This window comes from Thermobia domestica, chromosome 1 (genome assembly GCF_964235325.1).
Source record: "Thermobia domestica chromosome 1, izTheDome1.hap1.1, whole genome shotgun sequence".
Taxonomy (NCBI): Eukaryota; Metazoa; Arthropoda; class Insecta; order Zygentoma; family Lepismatidae; genus Thermobia; species Thermobia domestica.
The window spans coordinates 70,510,735-70,537,552 of NC_137454.1; the positions used below are offsets into that span (position 1 = coordinate 70,510,735).

Consider the following 26,818-nt stretch of genomic DNA (forward strand, 5'->3'; position numbering starts at 1 on the left):
TTCTTTATGATTTACAGTATTTTGAAAAAAAGACAAATGTTCTAACGGCACTGCTGAATATTATGAAACTGTAACGAGTAACAGTATTGCAAGAATTAAAGGGAGAGAAGCGTGCGACATTTTGCAATTATGTATTGATTGCAATCATAGATGAACGTTTGGATTCCTGCACTACGTCATATTAAATGAAGCATGATTTTACCTCTACGAATATGTAAATGCCCAGAAAATTTGCATTTGCGCACCAACAGCCTTTTCATGGTCCCCAAAAATGGGGTTGGTTGTGTGATTCTGGGTACGTAGATTGTGGCTGTATATTATTTTTCTTTGAAGTCAACGGGGATACTGATATGTACATTGGAATTTTGAAACAAATTTCTTTAACAGCTAACTGGCCATGATCGCAAATATTGTTTCTTTTAGTGTGATGGACACATTCATAATTTATTCACTGTGGGACGTACAATAAACAAAATTATGGCCTCTGCGGTCACCGGATTTACTGAGGTGTGTCTGTTAACCTGAGTTTACCCTATGGTAAGTGTAAGTGAGTGATTTGCATTTACGTCCTTTGTCAGCAGAGAGGTAATTAACAGGAAGAGGCCTAGAGAAAAATTGGGATTTGAATCAATGCAGTGAGTTCTATGGTCCTCCGCCGCACCTGAACTTCGTGCAGCCAAGGCACGCGTGGTAGCGAATGGATCAGCGAAGAGGGCAAAGTTTACGGTGCGAATTCAAAGAGCAAGCTGAAACTCGTGTCTGGAGTGTAAGATATGCTTTTAAGAAAGTACGTCCGTACTTGACATGTGCTCAACGTTGCATTGACACTGGCCAACAATTTCCAGCCGTAATGTAATGAATAATTTCGTGGTAAAGCTATTCTTTCTGGCAATAAAAAACTTTCTGGAAGGAATATTAGGAGTTGGTTCGGATGGGTTCGATTGTTCATGGGTGGTCCTCGACTATTTATAGAATAACCATCTGGAATTTTCGAATAATACTGGAATTCTGAATAATAATAATAATAATAATAATAATAATAATAATAATAATAATAATAATAATAATAATAATAAAATGTGGAATCTGCGGCTTTTTAGTTGTTCGTGAACTTTTTACGCTGGAGAAAATAGACTTGGTTCTTGAGAGCTAAAGTTGATTGCACGCGTTGTGTAGTAGCTGAGAAAGAGAGATTTTGTGTGTGTGTGTGTGTGTGTGTGTGTGGTGTAAAAGTGCGGCGACCCAAAATATCCGACAATTCCAAAATTAGTTCGGCGCGGGCGGGAAGAAGGGTGTCGTAGCATTCGTTGTGTATGTAGTAGCAAAAGCAAAGCAAAGGAAAATGTATTCTTTACATATAGAGAGAACCCACAGCGTATTACTAACTATAACGGGACTCTGTCTGGTAAGTGTCGACAGCATGCGGATTTTCCTGACACTCTTTCCTCAGCCCAGAAGCCCGAAACCAAAATCGTTCGTTTGAATGATGTCAAAATCATGGAATGGAATTTAGTTTGTGTTGCAACCGAGATGATAATAGCCAAGATGCTTGTTAATAATAATAATCCGTATTATGTAGATATTGGAGTGATTCTTGCCACATTCTCTGTATATTTAATGTTGCAGCACGGCAAAATATCTGCGTTCAAGCATCAAAATGTGTGTTCATATAAATATCCACGTGACCGCGTGTCAAGGTCCACGAACCCGGGCCTCTCGGTCACAATGATAATCACGACCGGATGGTGAACCCAGCTGGAGTAGTGACGTCATAGCTTCCTTTCGTGAGTTTTCTCGGAGACGGCAAAGAGAGGGGGGGAAAGAGGGAAAGAAAAAAAGTCGTCCGTCACCGGTGGAAAAAAAGATTTTTTTTAAAAAAAAAAGAAAGAAAGAAAGAAAAATAGTGGTTCGCTGTTGTGAAATAAGCAGTGATGTTGTGAATCTTACAGTTTGAGATATTTAACGCTCAGTACAGTGAATCTCATAGTGCGTATTTAGTGTCGTTGTCGTGTGTGCTAAAATATGTATTATGTGTGAAAGAAAAAAGTGCTTTCTTTTTGCTACTTGTGGAACGAAATTATGGAAATTTTGGTTTATAAATGTTCTTTTTCCATTAGCATAATGAAAATCAGCTGATTTGACTTAACCGTAAGACCAAATTAGGCTTCCGTTACGTTGGTCTTTCTTTTTTTATTATTATAATTTTTATTTTATGTAGCTGTCCCTTAGGGTGGAGAGAAACAGGATTCCATCACCGGAAATGAATACAGATTTCAGGTGAGTGAATTCGCTATAACATTATATTGTTTAATTACTCATTTCGGTTGCGTTTTCTTTATTTTATTAAAAAAAAAAAAAACTCATTCATTCACATGCTTACATTATGCATACGGAAAAAAAGAAGTCATGTATATATTCATGTTCTTCCTTGAAATATTCGGATCTGTTCCTAACTCTAATATTCACCCCTTTCCCCTCGTCAACATGTATAACACACATAGTAACAAATTTCCTCACATGTCATTACTTTAGTTCTGTTTTCAGAAACTTGAGCATTAAATAATAATAATAATAATAATAATAATAATAATAATAATAATAATAATAATAATAATAATAATAATAATAATAATAATAATAATGGTACATGTAAGCAAATACGGGACTTGCAATCAATCCTTATATCCGTATAGCAGAAATGGGCATACGTACCCAACCTCTTTCTTTCTTTTTTCCTAAAAAGAACTGGATTGATTCGAGCTACTCCGTGGACAGAACATTTTTTTTTTTAAAGAAAAATAATGGCAAAGAACCTGTAGGTGTATACAGGGTGTTACAAAAAAAAGTGTCACAATATTTTGGGAATAGTTTCCTCAAACCAAAATAAAAAAAAAAGTTCATATGGACCTATGGACGAAATATTGTGATGTATTTTTGTAACACCCAGTATACAGGGTTACCACAGCTTTTTTTTTTTTTTAATTATGCACTGAGACTAAGGAAGACGGTGAGAATATGATTAGTAATAACGGTAGAATGAATTAATGCAAACAATTAGTGAGAGACAAACACATCAGCTACTTAAATCATAAAGTATTGGACCACTTCGTACGTTATTACTGTCTACTGAATCTTAATTGCAGAGTAATTTCATGTTGGGGTCGTAATGACATCGAAGATTAACCCTTTAATGCACCATTTTTTTCGATCAAACTGATTTTTTTTTTTTTTTTAATTTGGAGTGGTTTTTGTGTAGGAAACAAGTTTAAAAAACAATCAATGCAAACAATATGTGGTCTATGGGATATTTTATGGTGTTTGCATATAGGGTTTATGCAGAGTTGCGCGTTGACATCTGCAAAGTCCACTAAAACCAGATACAACCTATAAAACACGACGAAAGTCAGCGTACTTGCACTTTTGCATTCATTACACTTCTGTCTAACATAGAAAAAAATCAACAGTTCTGTCCACCTAAACGAGCAAAGAAAGCTCAAAAAATGGCAAGATAACTCCGCGTGCAGTAAGTAATAAAAACAGACCAACGCTGGCATACTATGACATCTAGCGGGAAATTCAGAACTTAATTAGTGAAAGGGCATCTTAGGTGATACGAAAAGCTGATTTTCTATGTCCGAACTAGAAACTACATGGTGTAATACAATTTGAAAGTAAACTTTGCATATATGCAAAGCTGCGCGCTAAAGGGTTAAGGACTTTATTCTGTACCAGTCTTCGCAAAGTGAGAGGAAACGGGACCCCTCCCCCCCCAAAAAAAAACAACACACACGGTGTTGTCCACTACAAAGTCCACTTGACGGGAACTTGAGTTGAACCAGAGATCCTACGCACCAGCGCCAAGCGCTCTATCATTGAGCAGGCGAGTTTTAGGGCACAGGTTGCATCCATAAGTTTCCTTTATTGGGGGGGGGGGGAGGAGAGGACATAACTTTACATTGAAAATGGCACAATCAAACTTTAATTTTACCATAGTAATGCTTTCATAAGTAACTAGCGTTGACTACCCGTTTCTCTGGGTTAAAACAAAAATTTTAAATGCACAACTTATGTGTTTGGTGCTCGTGGAATATACTATTTTTATTTTTAGCGGCATGGATTTAAACGGTATCGAAAGTCTCAGCAACCACGAAAACCATGGATTCAAGACTAATATCGGTCATTTTCGATGATTTTGTATTCCCCTCCCCATGTTGCGAGGCATGGCATCGGAAGTGTCACTATTCATCTCAGCGACCACGAATTCGGTACTGATATTGGTCATTTTCGATCATTTTTATATATCTTCTCCCTCCCCTCCCCCAAGTTGCGGGGCTGAAGTTAGATTTGAACGGATCGGAAGTGTCACTGTTCATCTCAGTGACTCCGAAAAGTATGATTCGACACTAATATTGGTCATTTTGGATCATTTTTATATCTCCCCCTCCGCCCAGTTGCGGGTATGAATTTGGATGTAAATAGGATTTGAAGTGTCATTGTTCAATTCTGCGACCGAAGATGAAAAGTATAGACCAATCTGGGTGCACAAGTGCTTCCTTTAGGAGTTATAGGCTGCCGAAAACATGAAAGAAATGAACTTTATAAAGATCTATCGCTCCAGAACTGTGGGACCTACCGTAGTCGGGTCAAGACTTCACTTAGTAACTAGTATGTGCCCTATTCAAACATACATGTTTCAGAACCCTAAGAACGATTTTTATAGAGATAGTTGGTGAGTACTTCAAATTACATGCCCGTTGCATAACTGCCTCTATAAAAATTGTTGCGTGAGTATCTTAGGGTTCTGAAACATGTATTTTTGTAGAGCGTACATATTACTTTCTAAGTGAAGTCTTGACCCAACTACGGTAGGACCCAACTGCTTTTGTCCTTTGGAGCGATGGACCTTTAAACTTCATTTTTTTTTCACGTTTTCGGCAGCCTATAACGCCAAAAGGAAGCATTTGTGCACCCAGATTGGTCTATACTTCGTCTTATCTTTGTCAGGAATCACCTCCCAAACGTTGTCGGTGTTGTTTTGAAACACCCTATATATATATATTATCCCCTTCCCCTTTCCGTAAGTGTACCGAAATGATAGCGATCAGGTTAATAGAATTATGAATCACTGAACCTGTCAAAGAATAACATCATTAGCAGTGATTTACTGCTGCTAACACGAGATATGTTAGCTATGGAACCATATCGATAACTCGACAGTCATATAGGTCAAAATTTACAAATTTCACTAAGAATTTCTGTCGCATTAGTAAGGGTTTTGGGTACCTGTAATTCAACGCCCTCCCCCATAATGCGTCCTTTTCAACCACGTGTTCTGTCCAACTATTAAGCGCCAGCTTTCTTTAATTACACATTAGTTTCCTTAGCAATACATGACAATATTCTAACAGTACCACTGAAATATCACACCTGTAGGTATGGAAGATTGGTGTATAGTGATTAATAACGTGCAGTTGTGAAAGAGCGGTGATTAGCTTACATATATAAGTATTACACAAAAAGAAGTTCGGGGATTCAAATCTGGTGATCTTGGAGACCATAAAATTCAAGAATTATCTACTCACCTGATCAACGGTACGTGACACCACCCTGTTAAAAGTAGACCATTGGCATGGCTCTCTATTATCTAGCTGTTGAACATAGTATTCACTCAGATACTTTTCATAATCTTATTTCTTATGTATCTCTGGAATCTAAACAAGACAGACTGTTTTAAACAGCAAAGCGTATCATATGATGGAATTCTAAGTGTATGAAGTCTTAGTTTCAATTCGCCTTTGGTTTATGTGTGTTTAGTGCTTATTTCATATGTTTTCAATGTTATGACTGCCGCATGATTTCAATAATGTCTACATCACGTTCAAAGTAAAGCATACACAACTATCAAAAATGTTATTTTAGTGGGGAAATTATTAGTTCAGAAAGTATTTTAATTTTTTTTTCAGTTGTAAAGTTGAAGAAAGTTTTCCTAATCAGACGTGTCTTAGAGCATGGGCCCAATGGGCATTTACCTCATTAGCATACTAGGATAGGGACACCATGCCAATTTATGTATGTCAAGTAACTTGCTATAAATAAATACTACTACACAGTCTACAATATCTTTGTGTTGCGATCTATCCCTGGTTTAGTATCCCTGGATGAGAATTCTAGTCACCTCTACCATAGTGGCATGCTGGCATCACACATACATTTATGCCCATTTACATTTTATTCCTGTGAATCATTGTCGTAAGGGTTTCAAGACATTAGTTTGCCTAGGAACCCATAATGTTCTTAAGACGACACTGTTTCTAATTACGTTGGTATCGTTGTCACTGAGAGGCTAGTACATGCCAATGAGAATATGAGATAGTGATGAGTTTTGTAAAACTAGTGTCGTTGGTTCTAACGATTTTATTATTAATAATATGCTGTTTTCGGCTCCGAATAACCCATTCAGCTTGCTTTGTTGAAATTAATTTAGACGTGACTTCGATAGTTGGTGTAAATGGGCATGAATTTTATATCTAAAACGGGACTATCAAATTTTACCTGTTTTCTGCTCCGAGAGAGCAATTTAGCTAGATCTAAGTTTCAGAAAAATTATTTAAAAATGGCCTTGGAAGTTTACATAGCATGAAGTTGACGAGTGTTGATACATCTTTCAGCTCGATTTCACATCTCAAATAAAATACCTAGTCAAGCGAATTCTTCTTTGCATGAATCTATTATTAATGAATGCCTTCTTAGCATCACTCTGAATTAAAGATAAGCGACCATGATTATAATTATCCATGTGATATTCTTCTATGCGTTCAACCATTTTAGATAATAAATAATACAGTATAGATCACGCATTAAAGGCATTGAATTACGCATATAAAGATTTTTTAATATACGAATCGCCTTCCTCTTCATCTGCTTTGCATCGGGTATGTAGCATAATTCGATATGTTTGAGTATTCTAGATCATGAAGCTTTAGATCACACGAAGTATTAAATTAAAAACTCACGTGGTTTGATTCACATTCATATTCTTCCTCTCTTTTTAATCAAGGTCAGGGACAAAAGAGAGAGATTAAAAATAAGGAGATAAAGTTATGTGGACGAGATTAACTCGTTTCCATGGAGACATGAGATTATAGTTCTGGAAATCGTTAGCAAGTAAGATAATTATAACATTTCAAAATACAGTATATACAATAAATATGCGTGTAGGCAGAGTCGAACTTAAGCTGATTAGACAGATTGCTTCCAATCTGGCCCGACGCCTAAGGTGGTCCACGCTATTCGCTGCTTGTCAAATACACACAAGGATACATAATAATTTTTTTTTTTTTTTTTTTACAATTCCAATGACTGCAGGATCTGGAAAAAGAAGTTTTTCCAACCTGAAACTGATCAAAATTTAGTTGAGATCATCAATTCATCAAGAACGTTTGAACAATTTGGCAAATTTTGACCATTGAATCTGAAATTAGCAGGCTTTTGAACTTAGACAAAATTCTAAAAGATTTTGCAGAGAAAAAGGCACGAAAAATAATTTTCTCATAATTAAAAGGAATAACAAAATGACTCATTGTAAGTGTTAAGTGATTTTTAGAAGTTCAAAATATATACAGTAATTTATTTCTAACAATGCAGTTTATTTTTCATTTTTTCTGAACAAAAATATTTTTTAAAAAAAGTCCACAGTCATTAAGACAAACGGCACAAAACTATGTATTTTTCAGAAACGATATTCAAATATTCCTTATAAGTTGGAATTTTCACAACTGTCACAACCAGTTGGATGATAGCGCTATTATTAATCAATACCACTCATTCGTATTGTCAACGTCCGGACATGGAGTTTCTATTGTATTTGATGGATATGATTCTCCAAGTACGAAGAATTATGAACACGAAAAACGTAATTGCTATAGTTATGCACCAGATGTGTTTTTCTTTGACTCGTCCACAGACATCTGCATCAGCCAGGAAATATTTTTTATCCTATACCACAAACAAACGCAAATTTCTCTCTCTTTCTCAGACACTTACGGTCATGATATTGCCCAATCCACTGAAGATGCTGCTGACTGCCTAATTGTCCAAACGACTTGCAACATACTGCCTCGGATAATTTTGATATTGCCATTGGTTGCCGATGACACAAATATTTTGATTCTGCTAGTATACCACTTCAGACCTGAAACGTGTGATATATTTGTTCAAAAAAAAAAAAAAAAAGTAAAACCAAGAGCAATGAACGCACACATGCGAGTATTCGTGAAATATTTGGTAATAACACTGGCTCTTACATCACATCTACTGACGATTCATGTCATCAATGGATGTGATATCGTGTCTGCGCCTTTTGATATTGGAAAATTTTGTACATTTAACAAATTCCAAAAAGAGAGTTTAAATAGCTCATTCCTGACTTGAACAGAAAACCTTGCAGGTGTAACTGGAATCGTCATACCATTTTATCTATTCTCTATAGTGGAGATCCTGACACATCTTAAAGCAAAATTTGGTAGGTACTTGCGAGCTATCGCTGTATCAAAGAACCTAATTATTCCGAAAATACTGCCTTCTACGGAGAATGTTGCGCATTTCCATATTTTACCAACATATCTGCAAATAGTAAGTCTGAAAGCACTTACCTGCAACGCCCCCCGATCCAACTAAGTGGAGCTGAATGTTTGACAATAACACTTACATCCCAATTCAAACCGATCTAGCATCAACGAAAGAGGCTCTCCTAAAGGTGATCCGCTGGAAATACAAATGTTCATCCAGGAATCTGTGCAGCAGAAAGATCTGCTCATGTGGGAAGCGCGGACTGAAGTATGTGTCATTATGTGCTCTATGTCACAGTGGATCATGTTGCAATGTTGATATTCTCGATTTGTGTGACAGCGATGATGATCTTTGACAACCAAATGTAAATGTATACATTACGTTCAGTATGTAATAAGGTTTATTTGAAATGAACGTTGTGCCCAATTTAAATTTCAATTCAGACATCCTACTTATTTATAAAGGATCAGATATTAGTTCCTTGTTACTATTTACGTTTTACCTTATTTAATTCGTTTGGTAGTAGCTCTCACGTATAATTATACATTGAGAAGCGTGCATTTGTTTTATACTGCAAAATATTTTAAACATGATACTTCATTTTCCGAAAATATAATGTTTAGTATCGTTTTATATCTTCAGCAGAATGTGTTTTGTTACACCTTTGCTTGAATTACATAAAGGGATGATAACACTCTGTACCACCCTGTAAATGCGCGTAGACTTGTGACTTCAAGAAGATATATGTATGTAAAATTGTGCAGTCTTCAACTTTGAAGGGATTAAAGCCTTCATGTGAGTCATTTTTTTTACTACATAAGATTGTTCTATACAATATTATTTTATGCACTTTGTATGCTAATTTCAGTAACTTTGGACCACCCTGTATATATTATTCCAACTTGGATAGCGACGGGCTTTTAATGTGTCAATCTTGAATGGATCTTGCATCAAATGAGACCAAAGTCAGCTTTATTCCAATTACTTCTAGGTTGACCCTAATTTTCAGGTGGAGCGCCCACACTATCTGGTGCATGAGGTCCCTACTTTGATCCCCAGCCAAGTCATTTTGTAAGTAGTGGACAGCATCGTGTCCATGGATTTACTTGTGCATTCTCATTCCACTGAGTCTTCCATCATCATTCACTTACCTTAATCATTCATCTCCCTTAGCCTAAGGGAATAATTGTGGGGATATAAGATATGATATGATATGATATGATATGATATGATATGATATGATATGATATGATATGAAAGATAGAAAAATAGAAAGATCGATAGATAGAAGATAGATAGAAAGATATGAAAGATCTAGTCCTAGGTATACGCTTATAGTAAAATAGGTCTGCTTTGTGATGTATTGAGTCTTAACACTGTATTTGCGCGAAAAGACTCGCTTCTTCAATTGATGAAAAATTCTCAATTAAATGCATTATAGAAGTACCGAATAGTGGATGTGCCTGGATTTGTTTTCGCCGAGCTTCTCTCACGTGTCGCGACGCTCTTTCGTGACGTAACCGCTCCCACTAAGTCACGGGTATCAAGCAGTGGCTGTCGCATTCGCAGCATCCTTGTTTCCTGGTAGGTGTAGCAGCTGTTGAAATTATCCAGCGACAGTTCCATCCAAGGGTGACATCGAGCGCAACAGGTGCGTTTGCTATTGTAGTACATGTAATAAGATCTACCTTCACTAACCTAACAACAAAACTCATTGACACTTTATAATATTTTTAATAGATTTTTTCAGAACTCTATTGTTTTAGTGCAAAATTATTATTAAAAAATGGGGCTTATTAAAAGTAAACACATTTTTGTATTATTATTATTGTTATTAGTCTACTCTGTCCTAACCGTCTTCTCTGCCAAAAAAAAAAAAAAAAAAAAAGTTATTTTCGTTTTCAGTAATGTCGGTGCTTTACAACAGTATACAACTTTACATATCACATACTTTTTAAAGGTGGATTTTTATATTTTTAAGCCCAAATGTATTTTCCCTCGTTTAGTAAATGTGTTTATAAAATACAATACTGTAGTTCTTTCAGTATCGTAGGCTCAATTATACTTTTTTTTCCACTTTTGTGTTTTTTCTCTCTTCAATACACATACACGTGTGTTGTTTGTGTGATGGTCTACTGTTCTTTATTCAGCAGTATTTCTTTCAGCTATGTATCACTGAAGTAGCTTGTGGTCGAAACATCTGGATTTGAACTATAACTATATTGCTATAATACTGTAAACTTGTTTAAGCATTATGGTGATCCTATACAATTTAAAAGCTATGAAATAGCAATCTTCGTTTTAACCGACTTTTTAGTTATTCGACCAGGGTCCGGTTCTGTGGTTGTCAGTTATCAGGGAGTCTACTGTGTTTATGATTATTATTATTGGCTAAGTTATTGGGGAATCTAAACCAAACTCTCTTTAAAAAATGAAATGATTCAAATGGTTTTAGCATTAAATACTATATCAAACATTGTTTAGAAACTATACATATAAAAAGTACTAAATTATGAGGTAAGAAATCAATCAGCATTGGTCTCAAATGTGAAATAATTCAAACTAAGCATAGCTATATTAAAAAAAAAAAAAAAAAAAAAAAAAAAAAAAAAAAAGACAGAACGATAGTCACATATAGTAATGAATGTATTATGCATATTGACTTTATGACAAGGAATTATCTGTCAATCTTTGGTATTATTTTTATATTTATCTCCTGTATATTTTAACCTGTGTAGCAACAAATATATTGGGACCACATACGTATATTAGTTTGGTGGGCGTGAAACTAGGAAGTTCTACACATTTCTTTTAAATGAATGGTATTTTAGAACATTTACTATTATCAGCCATGTAACTTGAGCATTTATTATTATTATTATTATTATTATTATTATTATTATTATTATTATTATTATTATTATTATTATTATTATTATTATTATTATTATTATCGAAAGTTTTCTATCTCAAATCTTCTCGAATATGATTGTATTCTATAAAAATAACATTTTTGTTTTTTTATTTTTGCGGTGGAACTGGAATATATCATCACCCTAATGATGATCTCACAACATAAAAAATCGGAAGCCGAACTACTATTCTACATTACAAATATTATACATCAATAGACATTAAAATGCTTTGTTTTTACAAGTATTACGAGCTACAAGTCTCTTGGTAATTTACCACTATGTGGCCGGTAATGCCAACTGAAAGTTTAGTCTGCTAACACATTTGAGGCATGATTGAAGTTCATTTGGGAGGCCTCGCCTGTTCTCTGTCTATATAATTTACCTCTGATTCATTGAGTAAGAAGTGGAACAAGGTAGCTCAATGGTAAAGTGCTTAGCTCTGATACAAGGAATCATTGGTTCGATTCTGCTAACGAAAGTTTATATGCTAGACAATATCCTCACTGTAGTTTCCTCGGTGTTCTCTCATTCCATCAACAGACTAAAATGGTGATGTCATTTCACCTTCGTTATATATATATATATATATATATATATATATATATATATATATATATATATATATATATACTGACAGTATAAAAAATTAATTATAAAAAGTTCACAGAGATTTTAAACAGTAATTCTGTTCACGTTTATAATTTTAAATGTGATACCGATATTCGATATTACTTTTTTTAAAAAAAAATCTGGGATTATTTAAATTTAATATCCGCCAATGAACAAGAAGAGTAGGTTTTAAAATCTAAGTGCAATGTGAATCTGCTCATTTTACTTAAAATGTTTGTCACATATGTAATCATATTTAACTTATTATTTGTAGAATTGCTTTTTCTATCCTTTTTCAGCTTCATACATAGGAAATCTTTTTTAAAAATACAAATTCTCTTTTTTTTTTTTTTCCTAATGTTTCCAGGTCGGAAATTAATGCATCATTATTTTCGTTTTGTATTTAGATTCTTAGAAAATTGGCGTGAGAAATATGTGACGTTATATTGTTCTAGTCCATTATCTCTTGATCATTCACTCCCATTAATTACCCGTCTCCTTTAGCCTTAAAGAGTATAAACGTGGGACGTAAAAGTGGAAATTTCATTAACTTCATTGATTAAGAGATAATGAATTTTGTACTAGAAAGCAAGGAGGTAGAGATGGCGGGAACCACACATTGTTTACCTAAATGTCTTGTAGTTGGTTGTAGATATTTGGTGAACTTTAATGTTAGGAACTACGTTTAGCTATTTTTTTTTTTTTTTTTTTTAAGAAGTTGTGTAAGTGCAAAATTGAATTATCTGGCTCCGACAGTCCTGTTCAGTATTTAGAAGTCAATCAATACGCAGTTGTAGTAGGCGTTTCAATATTGCATTATTTTCTACGTAACTAAGTATAGAACTGTAAGAAACGTATTCGCAATTCTCAAATGCATTTTCAGTTTTCAGTGAGCGTAGGTTGACAATTGAATTCACTTTCCCCAAGAGAAATGTCTTTTTCTTGTTTTACAACGATTTCATTCTACACGCTTATATATATATATTCAAATGTTAATATACATGTAGTTAACGTGTTCAAAATTAGAACAAAATGTAATTTTAGTTACTTTTAAGGAAAATCTATTTACAAAACCAATGTTATTTATTTGCGTGATTGTTCGTTTTTTTATTGTGTAATTGAATTTTGTGGGATTGAATTAATTTTGTAGTCCCTTAGGACAAAATACTAAATTAGTTTTCCGTTATCTAAATAAAACAATTATTTGTACGAGTATAGGAGTACGTGTATATCTCATGTTTATTTTGATGTTCGTAAACGTGTAGGATTTAAAACAGGCTACTACTGAGAAAGGTCAAATATGTTGGAGAGAAACGAGAGACGGTTAAAAAAAAAATCAATTATACAATTAGTTTGGCAGTCTTGTGGAAATTATATTTGATCTAGAATGAAAACATTAGTCGCATAAAGCAAACATTTGACATGTCAATATGTGTCAAATGATACTATTCTTTAAAAGAAACAAAATTGATTGGAGTGACACTGTGTAAAATTAAAAGAAAACGCACTGAAGTATTTGTAATTAAAGTAAAAATTAATGAATTAAATTAAACAGTTATATTAACGGAGGAAAAAAAATTAAAAAGATTATGTTTCATGTATTAACTTTTTTTTTTTTTTTTTTTTTTTTTTTTTTTTGTCCTGTGAAACGAATAAATTATTCCAGTGTAACTAACTAACTCTATGGCCTATAGGTTCAATGCCGCGTTCACAAAAGCTCTCCATTGATTTCTGCCCTTACCCAACTAGATCCAGTTTCTTGTTTGTATTCTTATTTCTGCGAGATCTATCGTAATGTTGTCCTCCCGTCTGCTCCTAAGTGTTCTTAAAGGTCGTTTTCCGCTTTAACTTCCAGTTAAAACTTTGAAAACGTTCCTACTTTCTTCCATTCTGGGGGTACAAGACCTGTCCACCCAGTGGCGTAACAGCTGCCCCCGCAACCCCCGCAGTGCGGGGGGGGGGCCGAGGTATAGGGGGCCCCGAAGTCTTACGATGAATAAAGATTTAAAGAAGTAGAACTTCAATCTTACTTCTATCGGCTTTACAACTAGGGCCCCTTCTCTATACTTTGCGGGGGGGCCCGCAAAAGTGTGCTACGCCACTGTGTCCACCTGAGCCTCCTAGACTTGATGATCCTAACAGTGTTCAGGGGGCACGGTGGCTCAGTGGTAGAGCGTTCACCTCTGGTGCTTAGGGTCCAGGGTTCGATCCCAGCCCCCGCCAAGTGAACTTTGTGGTGGACAAACACCGTACTCGTGGGTTTTCTCGGCGTTCTCCCGTTTCCTCCCACTTTCCTCATTCCACCATTTTCACTCATCTATCATCATCACCGTCTCCTTTAGCCTAACCGGCATAACCGTGGGACGTAAAACTCAAAGATTTCATTTCATTTTTTTTTAACAGTGTTCAGTACACCGTTTAATTTATGTAGTTCCTCGTTATGAAGTTTTTGCCATTTCCCATTCCCGTCCCTCTTGGGTTCGAATATTCGTCTCAGGATCTTGTTTTCAAATACTTTCAGCCTATGTTCTTTCCTCAGAGTAAGCGGCCATGTTTCGCAACCATACAGGACAACAGGCATGATTATCGTTTTATATATTTTAAGCTTCAAATTCCTCGACAGAATTCACGACGACAAAAAGATCTTGAACTGAATAATAACACGAATTCCAGTGTATGCGAATTAATTAATTTAGTCGACCTTAAAACAAAGGAGGATGTGTTAGAAATAATAGGAGAAAAAGGAGCCAAATGAGAGGAAATTAAGAATAGGGAAAGCAACTGGTTTGAACATAGCTTGAGCAGAAAGTGTAAAATCTGAGAGGCGTGATAGATGGCACGTTGGAAAGAAAAGGAATGAGAAAAACCAAGATTATAATTTATCAATATTAAAGGAATAACTGCTACGTGAAGGGAGAGATGGCTGATGACCATAGTGTATGCAGGTTTCTCAATTTGCAACTAGTGATGGTTAAATGCTAGTAATAATGAATGATGTGAACGATTGAAATTAGAAATATATCTCGTGTAAGGTTACCAGTCCCGAGAGAATTTTCTTGATGGTATAGAGCTCTTCCGATAGAAACATATAGGGCCTACATTTTCTGAGATGAAACACCCTCAAAACTTGTCTGATAAATATAGATTGTCGTGACATTTGCTTTGGATTATAAAAGAGAGATCTTTCTTCAATCACATTTCGTACGGTTCTAAACTGATCTCCAAGAAAAATTGTCTTAGTATAGATTACAAATGGCATGTTGAACACATTACTTGGTGTCACCAATCCTCTCAGTGTTACCAAATATTGACGACCATAACGGATAACAAAATACAGGAAAATTGCCACTGTCTGATGTATTGCACTTCGTTCAACTTACAAAAGTTTAGGAATCGTTCCAAATTTATTTCCACCGTTTTCCATTCTTTCTGAAAAGCGTCTAAGTATTCCATAAGTCGTCTGACCTCTCGTCGTCAATTGGTACATCTTTAAATTATCGTCTTTTATTATATAGATGTAATTTGCGATATCTATTATACTAATTTTTGGTTGGGAATTCTTCTTCAAACATCTTGACTATTAACATCAACATTTCGCTGGTATATATTCCAAATCATTCATTTACCTTATTGTATATTTCGATATATTTTTATAATTAAATTGCATGTCACTATTTATACTCTTTTCCATTTCTTAGGTGTTATCAATTGTTCATATCATTATTGTAATGTTAATTTCTTTCGTCAGCTGCGTTACATATTCTCTGATTCTAAATGTTTATACAGTTCACAAGATTATCTAGAATAAATCAACACAGTTATGCACTTCAAATATGTATTATTACCTTTCAACTTATATCTCGTTCGCCGCATTAAAATATTATACATTCAGAGTACACAAGATGGTTCTTCGTTACATCTATATTTATTCAGTCCCTATAGCAACGACATTAAACGGATAAACAAATCGTCATAGCAACCAACTTAAGAAAATCTCTCGATAGGATAAATATTTAAATTATTTCGTTCTATTTTCTTCTTCTTCTTCTTAAGTGCTTGTGCCTTCAAAATAGCACTTTTGCCCGTAACTATAAACAATACTCAGAAAGTATTTACAAAGATAGACAATATAGTTGTATAGTCATCTGTTAGTTTTTCATCTTCATAACTCAGGACCTAACCATTCATATATCTTATGAGTCCAGTGTGTCTGTGCCATCCCTCACGGCTGCATAATATAATGCGACACCATGTTCTATGAGGAATTTTTTTCCAAGATAACAGGGATTATTGTTTGAAATGTTTCACACCTATCCTCAACTCATCATTGGAATTATAACGTTGTTTTGTCAGTACCCTTTATGTATTCCCAAAGAGAGTTATCATATGTTGTCAAGTCCGGAACCATTTCATGAATGTCTGGATGTTCCAGAGCCATAATCTGTCCATGTGTTAGAAGTGTCATTGAAATAATTGCGCACACAGATGATGCAATGAGCCGAAGCTCCATCTTGGCATAATTGACTAACATATTTATGAGAAAACGTGTATGTTGAACAAATGGCGTCACATAATGTATTTATGGATGAGAACACACAACAGCACAGAGATATACACAATACATAAGATATATGAATGGGTATCTTAAGAGCCATTCTGTGTATGCCAAATCTAACTAACTACTTCGTATATCTGTGAATATCCCAGTAATTACTTAATAGTGTTATCTGCGCAGTAGTGTTATCTGCGTAATCTCAGCAGCAATATTTATCTCGTGTTTTCATACCATGTAAATATAGCAAAAATTAAAAGGCAAAAGCAGACCTATTATTTTGGTCACTTCTACATTACGTAGATAACACTATGTATTATTATCACTTCAAAATTGGCCACTTACTTGCGTATCCTAAGGAGAGGGTTTATTTATTTATTACTTTCCGTTTCAGCACCGCCATATATAAAAATGTTGCTCTATGTTTTACAGTTGAATCTGAACTACATGTATTGTCGTCGTCGGATGTCGAATCTAGTTCTTCCACAACAAATATTATTTACACTGCAAAAAATACAGAAACTACTTTTAGACACTGTACAGATTGCCTACACTCTTTGAACACCTCCAGATGACACATATTTCACCTCATGTAGATACTGTGTTGTCCAAGTGTCCCACACCTATGTACAAAATATGCAAAATGTATCACTTTGTTTTCTACCTATTTGCCGAGAAGAAGTGTTTTAAATATCAGGACCTAGGAAAAGAAAGGGCGAACCCGAAAAATCGATTTTTTTCTCGCATCGGACAGGTCTGGACAAAACATAGATACCGCGTTTTGCCCTGCTTCGCCCTTAGTTTTCTCACAGTTTCAAGATAACACAAAGAGTCGCCCATGCTGTTTTAATGTACTTGCAAAACTTTGAGCTTGATTTCCCAACACCTCGTTTTGGACACAGGAAGCACACTGTAAAAACACACACTTGATACATTTCCCCCTCAATATCTGTACTGAAAGTGTTTAAATGCAGTTTTATTTTTTACAGTGTACTCTTAACTATTTAATACTGAGGGAGTTCTATGCATGCAGATTGGTAGAATAAATTTATAGGGATATTCGAAAGAAATGCTACGCAACAACTTCAATAAACAACTTTATTAAATAGAACAGCTGCAATTTCCGCTATTTTCTCTAGTTCTGTCATTTCCTGTGGTGATTGCATTTTGTTGGGAATGTTTATGAGGAAGTTACAAACATTATTGTTGATTCTCCTTGTTCTTGTGACTTATTTTTTCTTTAACTACGAATAAGTTATTTAACAAGACATTTGTAGAGGTGTTCATGTTGAAAGGAGATTACTAAAAAAATAAATAAATAAATAAATAAATAAATAAATAAAAATTTTTTTTTATTAACAGTGTTTAAATATTAATGCTGTTAAAATTATTCGAATATTTTTTCTACAGTTACTCAAGTACTAGTGCTGTTATAATTGTGTAATTTTACTTATTTCTTAGAAAAATCTAATTAAATGTCCCCTTACTTTACAAAATGAATTTACATTAAATATAATTTCACTGTATCTTAAATGAAATTTCATTATTAAAGGTTGAAATTTGTGGGCGCCAGCTCATTTAATTAAAAAGGATTATAAACTGACATCCTAAATTAAATGATCCGGGCACGAAAGAAACACCCACAACAAGTGAAAATTTCACCCTGTTGTCGTCCAAGGTATATAGCAACATCAGGAATGCGCTTGCTTCCTCGTGACCTGCTCAGAAACACAGATAAACCACGTGCAAGGAAATTAACAGCCAGAGGCATGCGATAGTCAACTAAGTGAAAAAACAGAAAACTACTGAAAGTTTAAAACACAATATTTATTTGGCTGAGGCCCAATAACTAGTAAATATTTGAGGTGCCTAGAATCAAAATCCTCCACATCCATTTCGCTTATAGTACTCGCGCCGAGTCGTGAAGCTTGGGCTCTAAACCAATCATAGAAATATTTTGATTGAGCTCCAACACATCGGAAAACTTCGGTACAATTCGTGGAGCCGCTTCCCGAGCGCACACTTGGGGAAACGTCGAACAGCTGAAATTCACCAACAATGTTGCCAAACTTTGAAGACATAGTAAACGAGTATATATAAAAAAAAAGGCATTTAAATATTACCAATAATAACACTGCACAACATTAATTACAGTAACAACTATTCTAAAATGATAACAATAGCACAAATAGTAATAACGAAAATATAACGCAATTAAAAGGAAATAACAAAACAGAACTTGACGCCAATCCGACAACACTGTACTCTCGGGAGATGTTTTCCGTGTAGCGCGAGAGAAGACACTGACAAAATTTGATGGGTGACGACTGGAACACACCCTCACGTTCTATTGGCTGGTGAAATCGATAGATCTAGGTCAAGCTTCACGACTCGGCGCGAGTACTATAGTTTCAAATAATCTCACAAAACGTGCAGTGAAGCTCCTATACACGGGTACAAAGTCTCATATTTGAATTAGTTTTTTAGTATGAAATATTAGTCTTTTAAGCAAAATCCTGTTTTCATGGAATTCCTTTAGATCAAACATATATAACAAGCGATATATAACTCAATTTCGGTAAAGAATGGATTTGGCGGCTTTTGATACTAGGCGCCTCATTTACAATAACAAGTATATTACTGTATAAAGATCGATTAAATATTCGTCCACAATTCTTTCAAAATAAAGATACTTATATCAAGCAACTAAGCACGTGTATTTCCTTTCTTCACGTTGGAAGCCCATTACGTGCTCCGTCCAGCCGTAAGTTCCATTCCAAGTGGACGAGTCGCTCCCGCCCGCTCCTCGTAGATTATAGCTTCTTGGCAGGCTCGTCGACTGGATAACAACGTTGCCAGTCTGTTGTGTGACGTCATTCGGGGGACTGAGTGTACGTCACCCGGAGAGTTCTCTGGAGATGACTTTTACAAATTATAGATAACACAATTTATTTTTGTTTACGAAGTAAGAGGCATTTAAATAGATTTGGGGCAGTAACCAGTAATATGAAACCATTAAATTTCCATTTCATTTCCAAGAAACCAGAAAATGTAATATTTTGAAACGAAAGTGTGAATTTCGTCAGTAATGACATTCCATTGTATAAAAGCGGTCGTATAAGTATAACCCACTTTTTCTTGTAATCTTCTACTAAATCTATTCAATATTTCACCGATGGACATCGTGCCATGCATGTACTGACATAGTAATCTCTATATGTAAACACAAAAAGAAGTCCTGAGTGTCACATCAACACCCAGACCAAACTGTTAACCTGAAAACTTGAAATTTTGACAGTGCATAGGATTTGTGACGTAAGGTACTACTAACGAAAGATTTTTCAAAATTCGACGGGGAAAGAAGATGGCAGTTATTATAGTAAAATGCCCGTATCTCTAAATTTTTGGAAGACAGAGATACGAAATTTGGTATATGAACTTCTAATTTAACATTACACAAGTATATGAACGATTTTTAACATTTTCCTTAGAAGGGAAGAAAAAAGGCAGATTTTTTTTTTTTTTAATGGGGTTACAATTGTCATAACAAGGTGACCATATTTCGAAATTCTTTAAGATTGGAGGCATGAAATTTGGTATCTAAATACCTTTTTTTTTTATTATTATTTTAAATAATTAAAGGCGTATTTCAACGTTTATTTTTGGTATTTTCTCCAGAAGGAAAGAAAAAAAGGAGAGCAAATAAAAGAGCAAGGTTGAAATTGGCCATGTTTCGTTTCGAATAAAGCCTGACAAGAGTGACTTGATCGCGCAGTAATAGCTAAATATGCCGTCCCGTAAAACCATCACATTGCTACATGAGGAGGGCAAAAGCAAGAATATTCATTCTCTATCATTCATTGTAACTAGTTACCATCAAGGGCGCCCATGTAGTGGTTTCCAAGGGGGGCAAGAAAAAGCGACATTTCAAATATAGTTTCAAATTTTGCTATAACTATTTTAAAAATTCTATTGGGTTTTTGATATTCTGAAGTACAATTTCCTCTAGGGGGCGAGCGCCCCACTTGCCCCCCCTAATGGGCGCCCTTGGTTACCATTACCAATACAGTGTTGTGTTTGTAATTTCAGAATCTCAGACATCAAGTAATTTTTGTCGAACTACATACGTATATCATAATTTGCGGAAATGAAGAATGTCTCAGATTATGTCAACTTGTAAAGTTTGTGCTCATAGTTAAAGAATTTACGATGTCTTTTAGCGTACTGTTGAGTAAAAATTTTGAAATCACGAGACAGCTGGTCGTTTAGCAATATTATTTCAGTGTTAATTGTAGTGGTGGATTGCGAACACTTTGCAGTTGTGTTTGAAACAATACGTACCGAAACATCAACGTGTAGTAAAGAAGTGCTAAGAACTTGATAAACGGAACCGCGTTGTAACCTTTACATTTAATCTGGTGTAAATAATTCCAACATTATAGACGATATTTAATTGTGTGACAGTGGCTTTCTTTAGGTATATGTGTTAAAAGTGTTTGATAAGGAAGGTAAGGTTTAAAACAATCGTTAAATAGTGTTAGAAAGTTCTGTTTTATATTTCATCAATAGTGATGTAGTTTATGAATTTCCTATTTTCTTCGAAATTTACAAACTAGTTCACATTACAGTTGCTTCTTACTCATTACATTTTTTTCAAGCACTAATTTAGCATTTTGTTCCAGGAATAAAGTTTAAACTGTTACTGATGCATATCAAGGGATTATAAAATGATGATTTGGTATTCCCATCGTTAATGTTTGTAAAATACCTTAATTCTAATTTCAAAGAAAAATGTAGCACCAATGCATTTTATATATTATCTAGCAGCAATTGCGTGAGTGGTGAGAGGAGGGTGATTATAGAAGGAAGATTTCGTGCAATGCTTTTCCCGGGGGAAGCGTTCCTAGCATCGCTGCTACGTTCCCTCTTTGCACAGCTATACTTATTCTTTGTATAAGAAAGGCTGAAGCTCGAGTGTCACTTGTGTTGAGAGTTATTTTAACCTATTTTGTCAATTATATTTTTAACCGAGATTATTAAATTAATTCTTTTCTTTATTTCTAAGAGAATGAGACGACTTTACTCCGGGTAATACAATTCACTGGAATATTATTTATTGATCGGAAGCATAATTCATTGCTCATTTTTTTTTGGGGGGGGGGGGAATGAGCATAGTTTAAAGCGATATTATTTATTTACTGGTTAAGGAATATCTGACGTAATTGGTGTTGTGATGAAATTTTGAATATACATTTTTTATTACGTATTAAGATTCACTTACGTAAGTAACCGTATTTGAGAAATTTATCGGAATCAAACGTTCAGTAAGTATCAGGCTGTTACTGTCTTGTTATAATATTGTTTAATTAAGAGTGAAACAGTGTAAAACGTTGCCCATGTACTCTATTTTATATGACATCATAAATTCATTAGTCAATGCTATGTTTTTATGTTTGTAATTAAATGGGAAAGGGTTATGACAGGAATTATTCAATGGGAGTTAGGTATGAAAGTTGAGAACATTTCTTTGGAGATGATTTTGCATTTCTTATTAGTCTTGATGTAAAATATATTCTTCTTAATAGAGTTAGTCATTGGCAGCCTTCTTTTTTTCCCTTCATTTTGCTTCCACTCTCACATCATAGTTTTTTTTTTTTTTTTTTGTCCTCAACGGTTGTGGCTAAATAGATAGCTCTCTTACCTTGCATTTGGGAGACTAGAGTTCAACCCTTGATTTATATACAACATTCGGACCTGGCATTAAATTGTGGATCTATTTTCACATCTTACAAAACCAAAATGCATAAGAAAATGAACATGTAAACTCTCGATCAACCAACCATCTACTCAAAACCTTTCTATCGGTAGTCTGTTCCATCTAGCGAATTTTGCCTGTTCTTCTCCGTACTTACAATTAAAAGTTTTTTTTTTTTTTTAAATAATAATAAACATTTGAGACATATCTTTTCCAAAAGTCTCTGGAATGTAGTACATGTGTACAACCCTATAGTTTTATTCAGATAAAGGCAAAATTTTCAAAGTAATAGCACGATCTTAAATTAGTTCAACATACGAGGTGCATACGTTGAATGTTACACAACATTATTGAGGTATAATAATAGATTTAGGTGGGTCGGTAGAAAATGGTTAAATATGAATAATGTTAATATGGTAGTATGTTTCTGGTGAATTGGCGATAAAGCATGTTTAATATTGCATTGTCCTAAATGTCAAAAGAAACTCACCTTTATATTTTGTGCTCGAATTGCTTAGTGATAAATTATACCTGAAACGAATAAAATAATTGTAGATTTATAAAAACTATTGACATAATATCGGTTTATTTAATAGTGGCGCAGTTCTAAAACGTGTCTACGCTTAAATAGATCTCTTTTTAAGGATGAAGAACCAGTGGCGGCTTTTGAGGAAAGTCACGTCGGTAAAATTATAACTTTTATTAACCCTTTCACTGTGGAAGGCGACGGAAAAAAAATTCCCTAACCTGCGAATGTCGATTATAGTCGACGTGTTAAAATTTGTCTCTATCTTGGGTTTGTCGATTGTAGTCGCCAAAGGTTTTCTGTGTGATTTCTATTGTTTATCGAAAACAATAGAACACAAACAAAAATGAACGGTACAACTTTGACGACTACTCTCGACAAAGCCAAGGTACGGACAAACAAATTTTAACACGTCGACTATAGTCGACATTCGCATGTTAAGGAAATTTGGTTCTGTCGACAAAAGTCGACTTCCTCTGTGAAAGGGTTAATACTACCTAATACCCAAATTCTTATTTACAGCAATTAGGGCATAAGTAAGTTTTCTTTCGTTAGCTTGTAGCAATAGAAGTTTATATGACTTCCGCCAATAAGGCATGTCCTGTCCTCGAGTAATATTTTGTTTAATGACTCATTTTGTATTGATGTTCAATTTCCTTTTGTCTTTATTTTAGCTACTGTTAGTTTTCTTTTAAGTAATTATAGTACAGGGGTATTTTTCTATTTCCTAGAAACGATTCCATTACCCTTCCTTCTTTGCATGTTCAAAACATTTAATACAAGTATGTTATCGAGTACAATTTCCCAATTGTAAATTACAAAAATACCATTAAAATAATAACTTCTTGACTTAACCTTGCAACACTGAAGGAAGGTCTCTCCCCCCCCCCCTCTCTCTCTCTCTCTCTCTCTCTGAAACTTTTAACTGAATGTGTATTCTCTGTTCAACTATTAACTGGGCAGAGATCCAAGGTCGTCAACATGTCCATATGTTTATATGTCTAGGGTTCACATACAAGATAATATTGTTATTATTATATTACTTCGTCCACCTAGTAATTCACTCTTAAGACACACATTAGATGTAGGTCAGCGGAAAAATGAAATAGTAAAGTGCACAGTAAGTACATCCATGATATGCCATATTAGCAGATCCTGGAATCAAGTTTCTAAACTATACGAGTTTACATACATGATAATTTTTTTTTTTCGAAATGGTCCTTTCAGATCTGCATAAAGCAAATAAAATAAAAATTAAAAATAAAATATTTCCGTTTTATGTCCCTTAAGCTAAAGGAGACGGATGATTTATGAAAGAGAATAGTTACAAAATAATTGGTAGAATGAGAATTAGGAGAAGACGGGAGAATCTCGAAAAAGTCCGCGGATACAATGATGTCCACCACAAATTCTCTTGGCGTGGGATCGAAACCAGAGACTCCTCCTACTAAAGAAGAGCGCTCTACCACTGAGCCACTTTGCTCCTGAGAATATACTTGTTAAAATGGTTACGAAAATACAGTGTTAATAATAAAACATATTAAGAAATTCGACATACTATGTAAGACACGAGGATCTTAATAACATACCTATGCCTTCAAAGGAAAGTGTAATTACCGAAATTTGGGGGGAAAAGGATTTTATATATATAAGCTATTTCTATCAAATATTTAAATAATTTCGAAATTCTTCGAATATTTAAACAAAATATTAATATGAATAGTTGTTTAAACAATTCACTTTCCATAAACTAATACAAGTTTTATAATTGTTCAAAAATTGAACAACCGTTCAGTTATTCTAATAACAAACAGCTGTTTGAGTAAACTATTATGAAAACGAATATTCAAACAATGTAAGTGCCTCTCAGTGATCAGCTGGTTAATGTGTGTGGTCTCGGGATCGGTTCTCGACGATGGAGATACTAAATCTGAGATAAGAAGCTAAGTAGTAGTTTGGATCTTATATTAAGAAGTAGATTCCGTCTAAATAGCCTCTTGTTGAAAAAACGATGTTAAACTCAAAACAATCAACGGAATTATGAAAAAATAGAGCAATTGTCTCAATAATTATAACAGACTAGCAGTAGTGCCAGTTCATAGCATGAACTGAATAGTATGCAAAGTAAAACACAGTACAAAATGTGGGTTATCTAACTTGAAGGATTACTGAGACATTGATACTTGTTGAGCGTGCAGAATGTGTTTTCACCCAATTTTCCCTCTCCTCGAGGTGAAGATCGAAAAACGGCTTCGTACACGATTAGATATGGTGAAGATCTATCTGTGTACAAAAAAGTTGGGTGTAGGTGGCTCTTTTTATGCGAAAGTTTAATCAAACATACAGAGACCACACCAGAAATCTACTGTGAGTAAGTTTTAACATCTAATTTATAGATTTAAGCCAATTTCTGAAAGTAATTCAATAAAGACCAAAATTTTATACACCTCGTATGTGCTTTTTTTTCCGAATCCCTTATACTACCCAATTATCACACTCATAGACAGTTGGCGAAATAGGAATTCCTATTTCACCAAAAACTGGTGAAGAGAAATGTGTGTTCATAAAGAGATTTTACGCATCTAAGTTGCTTTTTCTTTCTATTTATTTATTTATTTGTTTATTTGTTTTTGAAGTTTGATTTGTGTAGTTTTCCCAATATGCATTTAGTACTTTGCTCATTATCGAACAACATACTCTACTTAGAGTGTGTTAAGTACTTGATGTATATTAAAAATCATTACCTTTTCATTGATTATCACTGTTTATTAACTTTTGAACAGTTAATTAGATGTTTAATGTCTATTTTTGTTTCCCCTACTTTTGCATTCCAAAATAATATGTGTGATATAATTACACTTCACACCACAAAAGATAGAGGCGAAATTCACGTACACTAGAATTCATTTAGTTCCTACAGTTAGACAGCGATACGTAGAAAGGAAGTGACAACGACCCCATTACTAGGTACTATCACAGTAGTCCCTTTTCTTTTGTTATTATTTATCATATTTTAGTACTGGTTCGTACTAAATACAGTAGAACTTGCCCCAGTCGACGGCGTTTACTTTCAAGGCCTCCCAGCTTGTCTAGTGGCTAGCATGCGACTCTTTGGTGCACGGAATGCTAGGTCTGATTCCCATTTGTACACCTTATAATCAATCAATCAATTTTAAACTGTTTCATGCAGTGGCGGATCTAGCCCGGGGCCGTGGGGCTGCCATCCAGTTTTTTGAGTCACAAAAATAATTTAAGCTATTATTTATATACTTTTGAAAGTTCATTTAAATTCATGATATACCTATCATAGTATTTTTTTGGCTGCCCCCCCCCCCAATTTTTACCTTCTAGATTCCCCACTGGCTCCATTTACTGCTTTAGAAAATGGCCAAATGTTAAACTAACAATAATATATGCTACTATATTTAGCAGGCTTAACAGACTCATGGTTAAATTAAGCAGTTGACCCAGTTATAAGGGGGTAAGTAATCATTTTAATATTTTATTGTGTTTTAATTGGTAACCGCGTGGTAAAGAGACGTTAATAAAGAAAGAAAGGATAAAAATAAAAGTCTTATTTAATTTTCCAAATTCTAAACACACACATACACAGAAGTACCGTTTACGAAAGTGCTATAAATAAGAAGAAATTGAAAACGTAAAGTCTAACAGTAGTCAGGTGCAAGATATTGTCTGTGTCCTCAGTAAAGAAGCTCTAATTTCTGAGTACGCAAAAAAACAGTTAATAATAGTCGTATATCATAGAACCAGTTAGAGCTGCCTTCCTTGACAACGTAATCCAGCATAATCCCACGTACAGGCAAACAAACATTGCCGTCTGCGTTTGCGACAATATTCTATTCAGCTCGCGAAGACAGAAAAAGGAAACGTTA

The 26,818-nt window shown here is 34.6% G+C and overlaps 1 protein-coding gene across 4 annotated transcripts in view; it reads left to right on the forward strand.

Moving 5' to 3' along the window:
- Window positions 1–26,818, forward strand: part of Ndae1 (Na[+]-driven anion exchanger 1) — a 518,135-nt gene that overhangs the window by 226,856 nt on the left and 264,461 nt on the right. Inside the window, exon 1 of one of the 4 annotated variants that reach the window (XM_081758618.1) lies at window positions 1,389–2,277. The exons of the other annotated variants lie outside the window; for them this stretch is intronic. Coding sequence (XP_081614744.1) covers window positions 2,261–2,277 — 17 coding nt within the window. The 5' untranslated portion in view covers window positions 1,389–2,260. Of the gene's footprint in view, window positions 1–1,388; window positions 2,278–26,818 lie in introns of those variants that run through there. 4 annotated transcript variants of the gene reach the window in all.